Raw genomic sequence first — 11631 nt, forward strand, 5'->3', positions numbered from 1 at the left:
TCCTATAAATACCCTTGCATTCCCATCATTCAAATCATCTCATTCCATTGTAGATACCACAACACAAACACTCCATTCCTTCTCTAGCCGTGAGTTTCTCTCCATTTTCTGCACCATTTTCTCCACCACTCCTCACCTATTTCCATAATTCCCCACTCCATTCCACACTTCCATCCCCCAAACCAATTATCCCTAGACCTTATGCTACAATAAAGAGGAAGAGAAGAGGGCCTAAACGTTCATACAATTCAAGTTTGAGTTGTTGGAATGTTTAGGCGTTTCTTTGATTTCAATGTTTAATTTCAATTCTCTTTGTTTTGTATGAGGAACTAAACCCCCCTTTAGCTAGGGGGGGATTCGAAATATATGTTTATGCTTGCATTTTGATTTGATTACTTTTAATTACGTTTCATAAGTTGTGAATTCAATTTGTTTAACTATTTGATTGATATCCTATTTATGTATGTTTATTGAGAATGAACGCTTAATTTTCATGCATGAATATGACGCTAGAATATAAGTGAGTTTCACCTAATCGTTATGAACTTATATTCACAAGTAGTGGAGGTTGCTTATAAACAATCGCGTTAAACGAATTCTTGGCATAAGTTTCATGCAATCATAGTAACGAATGCCTCGTCAACACTTATAGTTTTCATGATGCTTAATGATTCTTGCTTGTTTCTCTATTATGCAATTCATGAAGGGAACTTGTGAGGAATGCTTTGGGTTGTCGTATGCAATCATCCAATTCATTAACTTAAGGAAAACTTGACGGTTAATTTAAGCGGACCTAATTAACCCGGGGTGATGAGTTTCATAATTTATTGAAATGCAATTGGAAATCATTTTATTATGCAAGTGTAACATGTATGGAGATGAACCCCTTAGCTAGCCATACCATCCATTCATTTCCGTCAATTTCATATTTACAATTTGTTTTCTTTACAATCTATCCATTTTAGTTTAAATTCGTCCAAAATCAATCCCCCCATATTTCGTTTAAGTCTTAGTCTTAATCTTTCTTATTTTTAGTTTTGCTTTCTTCGAGCATTAAATAGTGTTTTATATTGTGTTTTTACGTTTTTAAGTCAAATCCAAGTGATTAACAATCCCTCCTAATCCCCGGTCCAGAACGATCCCTACTTACATCATTACTACAATTGTCAAAAAGAGGGTTTAATTTGTGTGCGTATAATTCCCGCATCAGTAACCAAGCAAAGAATAATGAGATCATGCAACGACTTTAGAAAACAAGAAATCACAGATTATACTCTCCAAAGAACGTTATAGGCTCAAGTCTCTCAGGGTTGTAGCGTTTGTTTGAGTTCCTTCCTTCAAGCATGTTACAAAAACGAATTTTTTTCTTTTATGATTGCATGTGAAGTCATACATTATAACCATAACCAAGCATATACCAAGAGTAAATCAAACTTTTCTCTATGTTTATAACTCTTTCTAACCGTCATGCAATTATAAACCAAATCCTTATCATTGTGTTGGAAGGTACCCTAAGACACAAACACACAAAAACGACTCTTAAAACAACTCTTTTTGGGTTTTTCAAAACAATTTTTCAAATTTTTATGGGATTTTCGAATTATAAAACAAAACACACTAAAACACTCTAAAACAACTTAAAAACACCTTAAAACAGCAAGGAACAACATTTGAAGTTATGGGTGATAAAATCCCACGAATTTAAATTAACAACATTAGTTACCCCCCCTCCCCCCCCCCCCCCCCCCACACTTAAATCAAACATTGTCCTCAATGTTTTAAGCATAGATTCACACAAAACATAAGTAAACACACAAAAAGCAATTTAAACATACTAAACATGGCAGAATGTAATTAACAAAGAGAAGAGTTTAGGGACGCAAATCTGGTTATGGAGTGTAAATTCCATCTTCTCCTTGGTAATTGCATTGAGGCTTTGATCATAGTGACTCCACAGGCTTACTCTTGAACTGGTTTCCGCCCATCATTGATTTTCCTTTGTGCTACTCTTGATCTGGGCAGCAGGATGGTTCTTTTGGTTTCCCCCGAAGGTCTGAGCTTTCTCCTGTTATCTGTTTCTTTGTTCAATCTTTGCAGGAGTGGTCCCTTCTCTGGAAGTGTAACAACCGTTGAAGATGACTACTCGAGAGCAACGCTAGGTAAGCAATCAGGAATAGATTCCAGGCAGTTGGCTCCAGATCGGAAGACTGACTCCAAGTGCCGGCTGATTGCTTCTTTTACTTTGCCATGCAAGTAAGAACAAGGACAAAGAAAAAGACAGGGAAAGAGCATGATATGAGATACTTTTGCTTTTGACCTTGATGATATGAGATACCTTTGCTTTGAAGAAGCGGTGAATGAATCAGCACATGCTTCAATCCGCCGTTTCCTCCTGGGTCATATGTACTCCAGGCATCTGGTATCATCTTTGGGGAAAAAGAAAGAATTGAGTATTTTGAAAGGCTTTGCTGGGAGTGCGCCCTCAGAGGTGAGGGAGAGTTGGGCATTTTCTTCAGGTTTGCCCTGCCATAAAAGACGAAGGTCGACATATATAGAGATAATATCAAGTGGTGGTACTTTTTACCCTTGTCGACAAACGTTTTGATCCCGCAAATCCGGCTCTTTGAAATAGTGGCGCCTCTTCGATCTTTGAATACGCCTCTTCGATTTCTGAGCAGGCGCCCCTTCGATTTCTGAACGACGCCCCTTCGCTTTCTGAACGACACGTGGTAGTGCAGATGCGGCTCCTTTTGACAAAGCTGCACGCGTCTTCTGAAAAGCAGAGAAAGCGTCGCCGAACTTTGCGCTTGTCGGCTAAAGATGTGTAGATGCGATGATGGCCTCCACGTGTTTTCAGCTTTGTCAGAAATCTTTTGACAAAGTTGAACGCGTTTTCTGAAAAGCCGAGGGAGCGTCGCCTAAATTACGCCGGAAAATCCGGCTCTTTGAATCGGTGGACGCGTCGTCTTGGCTTTTTATAGAGCTATCAATCACCCCAACACACACACTCTGAAGATTTCCCATTCCTGAAACTCGACTCCGGCCCTTTGTGAAATTTTAACTCCATCCACCCCTTCTCTTTGAACACTTTTGAAAAAAATGGCAAACTCATCGAACCTTAGCTTAGATTTGAGTCTCAGCAGCGATCCGGTTGCGCCCCGTCAAGGTAATGTATGGCGCCCTTCTTTTTTATCTTCTAACGGTCCTCTTTCAGGTGAAGACTCTGTGATGCAGGACGCCACAACAGCTACAATAGTAGCTAAAAACCTCCTCACTCCAAAAGATAGTAGGCTGCTGTCAGGACGGTCCGATGAGTTGGCCGTTCAAGAGTCCCTCGCACTTAGTGTTCAGTGTGCGAGTTCTGTGTCCAACATGGGCCAACCCCTGCTTGCTCGGTCCCGCCAAGTTGAATCGTTGATGGCAGAGGTGGAAAGACTTAAGCAAGAGATCCAGCAGCTTAAGTACGAGAATAGAAGTTTGCATGTGCTTGCAAATAACTATTCGTCGGGGATGAAGAGGAAGCTTGATGAGCTGCAAGAATCTGAGGGTCGAATTCACAGTGACCGTCAAAGGCTTGCGTCTTATCTCCAGAGGCACCTTTTTCCTGGGTCATCCAGCGCTTGGCCAAGTATTGAGGCCTGGAATGCTCTAGCTCCGATGCCTCCCGCTCCGATGGCTTCCGCTCCGATGCCTCCCGCTTCTATGCCTTCCGCTTCTGCGCCTCGTAGTGGGGCTTCACGCAAACAACCTTTGTGAAGCTCCACCTTTCTCCATGTTTAGTATCTTTCTTTCTCTCTTTTTTTTTTTTTTTTTTTTTTTTTTACATAAATAAAATCAAACGGCATGGAATTTATCTTTGAATGGGCGGTGATACTTGAAATGATCCGGTAATAGTTTAAATTCCAGATTGGGTGCCTGAATCATTAACCACATGTTAGTATAAAAGAAAATTGAAATTCGGGGAGGCGGCTTACCTGTGTGCTCCAAAATGAACTCCAGAATAAACACCCCTTCGAAAGTTATGACTTGTCCCGTGTCATAAAATCCAACTTCCTTGGGAATTGTGGTTTCAAATATGTCCTCTTTGATGCCTTCTACATCTTCTCCAGCCACTACCTTCTCTTGAATCATTCTTCTTGGTGTACAAAGTACTTTGAAGAATTCAACACCATCTAAAACTTGCTGTGTTGCACCAAGAATTGGAATAGCATTTTGCACCTTTGGGAAGACTTCCACGATGTCCTTTTTACTCTCTTCTTGGTTGGGAATCAAAAACCTGCTAGGAAAAGGGACATTGGGTGGAATAACATCAGAATAACATGGAATTGGGACGTCCTTACTGGTGGTGGGTGGTTTAGAGGGCTTAGGGGGCTGCGGCAAGGGTTGTTCTACCCTTGCCGTGTGCATGTCTTCTTCCTCCTCCTCAATTAGCAGCTCTTCCACTTCTAGGCTATGTTTGGACATTTTTAGGTCAGCTCCAACCTCCATAGCACTTCCCAAAGTGATAGCATTATGGATTTCAAAATCTTCCTTCGAGTTTTCAATAGTTGAGTTGGAAAGTTCACTTTGCTCTTGAATTTGTTTCATGAACTCCATAATCTGCCCAAATTGCTCGTCCAATTTACCCAACTTCTTGTCTTGATTTTGTTCGTCCTGCGTCAAAGAGGTTAGTAATTGAAAATTTTTATCATTATCCATGGACATACTTGAACTTGATTGGAATTGTTGTGGGGGAGGTTGTGGTGGCTGCATAGGTGTTGTATTGAACTCCTCATATGGTTGCCAATATGCTTCTTGTTGAGCCTCCTTGGCTTGATTTTGTGACCCCTGCGCCAAAGAATTTATTTCATTAAGAATTTGAATATAATCTATTGGCGAACTTGAATTTAATTGAGCATATTGCATATGAAGTTGTGGTGGCTGCATAGGTCTTGAATAGAACTCCTCATATGGTTGCCAATATGCTTCACGTTGAACTTGTTGATCTTCCCACCATATAGAGTTTGAATGATCCCTCCAATCTCTTTGTGGACATTGATTGGCTTGAAATCCTTGCCTATATGAAGCACCAAATGTAGGGACACTCTGCATTGTGGTCCTTTCGGCATACGGCGACAATTTAGAAGTAAGATTTGCCAATTGAGCTTGAATGCTAGCAAAATCCATATCTTACTTCTCTAGTACCTAAAATCAAAGAAAGAGAACTAAATCAAATATCAAAAGTAACAACAAACAAAGAAAACAACACTAAGTTAGAAACTAAAACGAAAACAACTAAACAAAAAAAAAAAAGAAAAGAACCAAGGGAACGGCGCCAAAATTTGATGCGAGAATTACTTGACACTCAAATTAAACCCTCGTTTGACAATTGTAGTAGAATGGATAAGTGAGGGATCGTTCTAGACCGGGGATTAGGAGGGCTTGCTAAAACCTTCTAAATTGACTTAAAAACATAAAAACACAATATAAAACACTATTTAATGCTCGAAGAAAGCAAAACTAAAAATAAGAAAGATTAAGACTAAGACTTCAACGAAATAGGGGGGAATTGGATTTGGACGAATTTAAACTAAAATGAATACTTGGAAACAAAACAAATTGTAAATATGGATTTGACGGAAATGAATGGATGGGAAGCTAGCTAAGGGTTCTTTCTCTACACATGATATTTATGCATATGAATCAATTTCCAGTTATTCCTTCATTGAATTATGAACGACAATGCCCCAAATTAACCGTGACATCACTAGTTAACCCTCAGATTTTCCTTATATTATTGGATTGGATGGCATCATTCGACAACCCAAAACATTCTCAAAAGTTCCCTACATGTCATCATAATAGAGATACAATCGAAGATCATTAAGAATAATGAAAACCATAAGCATTGACAAAGCATTTGCAACTATGACATCATGTTACTCATGCTAAGAATTAAACTTAACGCGATCGTGACAAGCGACCTTCACTACTTTCAAGTATAAGTTAGTAACGATTATGTGAAACCTTCTTAAACTTTAGCCACATATTCATGCATGCTAATTAAGTGTCGACCCTCAATCAACAAACACAAATAAGTTAATCATCAAATAGTTAAGCCAATTGCATTCACGAATCAAGAGTTCATAACCGGAATTCATCAATTCATATCACATAAATAATCATGGTATTGAAATCACCCCTAGCCAAAAAGGGTTTAGTTCCTCATAACTTTGAAATCAAAGAAACACCTAAACATTCCAACAACTCAAACTTGAATTGTATGAACGTTTAGGCACTCTTCTCTTCCATTCCTCATATTACAAAACAAAGAGAATTGAATTTAAACATTGAAATCAAAGAAACGCGTAAACATTCCAACAACTCAAACTTGAATTGTATGAACGTTTAGGCCCTCTTCTCTTCGTCTTCGTTGTAGCACAAGGACTAAGGGATGTTGTTGGTGTGTTGAATGGATTGGGGGATTATGGAAATGGAAGAAATGGAGGAGAAAGGGAAGGGAATGGTGCAGAAAATGGAGAGACTCACGGCTAGGGAGAAGATGGAAGTGTTTGTGGTGTGTTGTGTATGAAAATGAGATGTTCATGAATGAATGAATGCAAGGGTATTTATAGGAGTAGTGGAGGGAACATATGGCTATGTCATTTGTAGGTGAAGTAGGTGGATGTTGTAGGTGAAGTAGGTGGATGTTGTAGGTGAAGTAGGTGGATGATATGTTAAGTGATAAGTGATAAGTGATATGATATGTGGTTATGATATGATAAGTGGTTAAGTGGTGATGATAAGTGATAAGTGATTAAGTGATATGATATGTGGTGATGATAAGTGATAAGTGCATGTGGGTTAACTAATGAAGGAAATGCATGTGCAATGACAATGTGTTAGAATGGATGTGTGTTATGCATGGCATGATTGGGATTAGGAAAGGTTTAAATGTCCTAAAACTAAAGAGAACAAGGTTCCAACACTTTGGCTCCAATTAGGTCTTCAATTTCGTCCAACACTTTGGCTTCAAGCATAAGCTATCCGTCCTTAGCCCGAAAGTGCTCCAAAAGTCTCCAAAATGCATCTTTTTGCTCCTTTAGCCCTTTGGACCTACAAACACACGAAAATAGCTTAAAGTACTAAAATAACTAAAGAAACATAACGTAAATGTACGAGAACAAGCCATTTAAGTCGCATAAATATGCTCCTATCACCAATCCCCCATTTATTTTAAAGTGTTAGATTAGTTAGAATTACATTTAGTTTGTGTTTATAAGTGTTTTGATTCATTTTGTTTCCCAAATTCGTCCAAAGTACTCAAGGTGCTCAAAACTGCCCAGAAAGTGTTTTTAAGGCAGTTTCGAGTGCTTTGGGTACTGTTTGAGTCTTTTGGTTTGTTTTAGTGTTTTAAAGTTTAGTTTTGCAATATTTGAGTCTAGTATAGTATTTTATTTTGTGTTTTTACGTTTTTGAGTCAGTTTCCAAGTGATTTGCAATCCCTCCTAATCCCCGGTCCAGAACGATCTCTACTTATACATATACTACAATTGACAAAAAGAGGGTTTAATTTGTGTGCGTATAAATCTCGCATCAAATTTTGGCGCCGTTGCCGGGGATTATCAACTTTGCTAATCCCTTGGATTGTTTTATTTTCGTTTGTTTTTATTTTATTCCAGATTCTTATGTTATTTTGTTTCTTGTTCTAGGTACCAGTTTATGACTCAGAGTTCTCATCCGATTCGTGAACATATCCTGGAGTGATTGGGTTCTTCGTCCGGCTGCAAGACGTAAAAGAAAGCGCTACTTGGGAAGTATTAAAGTTGTTCCGTCCACTTTTGGACTTTGTGGCAGGTATTAAAGTTGTTCCTCTCTTTGATATCTTCATTCCTGTAAATTGTGGTAATTTTTGGAAATAGTTAGATTTTCTGACGAGCCGGCGCGGCCGACCGCCACCCACGGCGACGCGTAGCCAATAGGCCATCAATGCTATTTTTAGGCTATGTTAAATGTCTTGAATTTAGTCTTGATATTTGATTGATGTAGGTTGATCGTTGGAACCTAAATTCTCTACGATACGTTAATAGGTATTTATGTGAATCGACGATCAAACCGTTGGATCATCACCAAACTTTTTTACATTGTAGTACATAATATTTGAAGAATGTAGGAACTTATGGATTGGGAATCCGACCTACAGATCTTTCCGAATTGAATTTGTAAGTTCATAAAACGTTAACCGCTAATCAGTTTTGAGAATTGGCGAGGATCCAACCGTTGGATCGTAATAAAATTTTAGTATGTTATTTTAGAAGCATAATGTGGATCTTTGGAAGTTATGGATTGGAAATCTAATATGCGGATCTTTCGAATCGAGTTATACAGGGTTGTAGATTTGATCGACGGTTGACTTTTGGTCAATGGGTCTCAAATTATTCTTGAAGGTCCTTGAGGATATGTTTTATGTAAATTATGTATTCTATCAGTAAGAACTTTGAGACGTGATTTGATAATTGGTCACAGGCGACGATAGATCGTGATGTCTCGATGTGCGTGCAAGATAATCATAGCGTGGACTCCAGGTGAGTGAGTCTTTTTCTTTCATAGGCATATAATTGATAGTTCGGCAAACACTTCTAAAGTGATAGTTCCGCAAACACTTCTAAAGTGATCTATGCTTGTTACCTACAATTAATCATTACGAACTACGAATGGCTTGATCCCTGTTTAAGGTACGTAGGCAGTCTAACAAGACGTTAGATGCAGCCACATAATAAATGAGAATAAATAATTGAGACAATAGCCTTGTTTAGTGAATTGAGAAATGTGAGGGACATTGGTGGGAAGTGTGAGTTTTAGCTTTATGATTTGGTGATTAAATGTTCATCATAAATTAATGCGTGAAGAATCAAGAAATTGAAGTAAGGAAAGGAAAGTAATGATAGTTAATTTAACTAGTGTCTAATTGGGCTTATCACTGATGATTACTCTTAAAAGTAAATAGTTTGGGAGTAGGGTGTTATTGATTGTACATGTTACGCCGTATTATATATTTTGGGAATATCATGAAATGTTTGGGTTTAGATTGCATCATGGCATGTTCATATGGATATTACCTGAACCTAACTATTGTGAATGCTTTGAAGTGCTAAATGACACCGCGGACGCCCAAGTAAGCTTCAGGTGAGTACATGTTGATGATAGTGATGGTAGTGAGTATGATTGTGTTGAGATATATTATAGCTCATAAACCTGCACCCCGGTGTTAGTGCTCCAGCACATGGCCAGGGCATAGTCCTTCACGTGTTGTTCACCTCCCGCACCTCACGCTCACCTTGGATCCAAGGTAGGTGCACAGTCTTGTCGTACAGACCACTTTAGGTGGTTCCGACTCGTAGGTGACCCGCGATTATTCACACAGTCTTCATGTGATCGTAGCACTTGATCGTATTTATTTACACTCAGTCTTGTCGTACAGACCACTTTAGGTGATTCCAACTCGTGTGTAGGTATACTTATTGAGCTCTTGGCTAGCATGTTATTCAGTTATTGGCTAGCATGATTGATGAGATATGTGATGAGATATGGATAAGTCGTACAGGTCACTATAGGTGACTCCGACTTATATGCTAGTCATGATTGATGAGATATGGATAAGCCGTACAGGTCACAAGAGGTGACTCCAACTTATATGCTAGCCATGATTGATGAGATATGTGATGAGATATGGGTGCAGTCATACAGGTCACATTAGATGACTTCGACTAATATATCATTTTGTATTGATTAAGTTCATTTGACCTACTTATTAACACATGGTGGAGTTAATGGACATGGCAAACCGTGCTTTTGGCCATTTTGGAGTATGGTTTGGATATATGTATATATGTTGTATTGTCTTATGGAAAACGATACGGGTTTTACATTGAGGGGCATTACTTTTAGAGAGGTAATAACTTTGGGAAGCTTGGTTTTATTGCTCACTCACACTCTGTGTTTGGTGTCCTCCAGGTTTTAGTTGCTGAGTTTGTATCGACAAGGATCTGTGGCGAATCTTAGTATTGATGGATACTTCTGAGGGTATGATTCTTACCCACACTTCTGTACCTTACTTATGCTTTGACGTTGTGTGTGAAATGGGTTCGCTCCCGCTCACAACACACTCTGATATTTAAAATTTTTAGGTTCAAATTTATTCACATTTTTCTACACTCTATCACATTTTATGATTTCGTCACCTTTCAGGTGTCAGCCAACACAGCTCGATTCAGGGTCCAAGTGGACTTTCTGGGTCGGGGTGTGTCAGAGAGATTCCAAGAAACTAGAAGTGTAGTTAAAGAGGGAGCAAGTGAAACCATTGCAGGGTGGTCCAGTGTTAAGGGTGAATTTCAAGTTCACATTTTATACGTTACGTCTTGGGTTTGGTGAATTGCACAATGGTGACCAAGCGAGGCTTAAATGCCTCTGTAAGTCTTCCTAGCCATTGAAAAAGTGGATTGCCGTGACGGCCACTAGCTGGTTCCCTTTCTAAATATAAAAAAAAAATGAAAAAAAAAAAGAGGGGGAAAGGGAGGGAATTGTGGTGGGGAGCATATTCTGCCTTCTTATAAACTTTTAGACACAACCTTTTCAAAAATATTTATTTTTCATTATATCCACCAGCAATCCACCACTTGCTCCTAAGAGCTATAATCTCTACACACAATCAAGTGATGAACCCTTTTTCTTTGGAAAAAGACTCAACAATTTAGACAAAAGTATGCATTCTAAAATCTTCGTAATCAAAACTAAGCTTCTTTCCATTTAATTTATACATGATTTAGCCGCAGCCTAACTTAAATCCGATTCATGTAGTGGACTCCAATTGATCTTCAATCAACTCACATAATTTCTTGTCATCATCAACCTAAATTCTTCAAAATCCACAGCTCCATCTCCATTCCTATCAACCCCTTTAATCATCTTCCTACACTCTTTCAGACTACATTTTTGGCATCCAAGGCTCACCAAAACCTTCTGCAACTCCTCGGCTGAAATTTTCCCGTTCTTATCCGCGTCGAAAATACGAAAAGCATCCATGAGTTCACTCTTCTTCCTCATTCCCAAACCCAACATTTTACTATTATTTCTTGATCTATCAACATTCACTGCAGTCATGAATTCATCCAAGTCTATGAATCCGTCTCCATTAAAATCCATTTCCCTCACAATCCCTTCAGCTTCCTTTGTGGCGATCGACTTCTTGTATCCAAGGCACGAGAGCATGACACTCAGCTCGAGAGGGGAGATTTTCCCGTCCCCGTTTGCATCCATGACTTCAAACACTTGCTTGAACTGGTTGGAGACTTCCATGGCTGCAAAAGATGAGGTTGTAGCCGCTGGCGCGTCGAAGATGGAAGAAAGTTTTGGTGGCTTTCTTTTCTTGCATCCACTTGTCACCCTCTGGATGGTTGATTCCAAGAAAATTCTGATACAACTCATTGTAGCTGACAAAATTGTGTGATAAGTGAGGGTAGAGTTATTGGCTCTTGCAAAATACAGTAGAAGAGTAGTGTTGAGTTGTATATTACAGAAGAAAATTCAAACTTGAAAGCATAAAAAAGAGCAGATTGCTCGAGCTAACTTGACTAGCAACAAGTTGAGGTTTGC

General features: G+C 39.0%; 1 protein-coding gene across 1 annotated transcript; it reads right to left on the bottom strand.

The window, feature by feature from the left end:
• Window positions 1–10647: 10647 nt before the first annotated feature.
• Window positions 10648–11463, bottom strand: LOC137733426 (probable calcium-binding protein CML23). The gene has a single exon (XM_068472577.1). The coding sequence runs from the start codon at window positions 11461–11463 to the stop codon at window positions 10858–10860; it is 606 nt and encodes a 201-aa protein (XP_068328678.1). The 3' UTR covers window positions 10648–10857.
• Between the last annotated feature and the right edge of the window lie 168 nt (window positions 11464–11631).

This window comes from Pyrus communis, chromosome 5 (assembly GCF_963583255.1).
Source record: "Pyrus communis chromosome 5, drPyrComm1.1, whole genome shotgun sequence".
Classification (NCBI taxonomy): Eukaryota; Viridiplantae; Streptophyta; class Magnoliopsida; order Rosales; family Rosaceae; genus Pyrus; species Pyrus communis.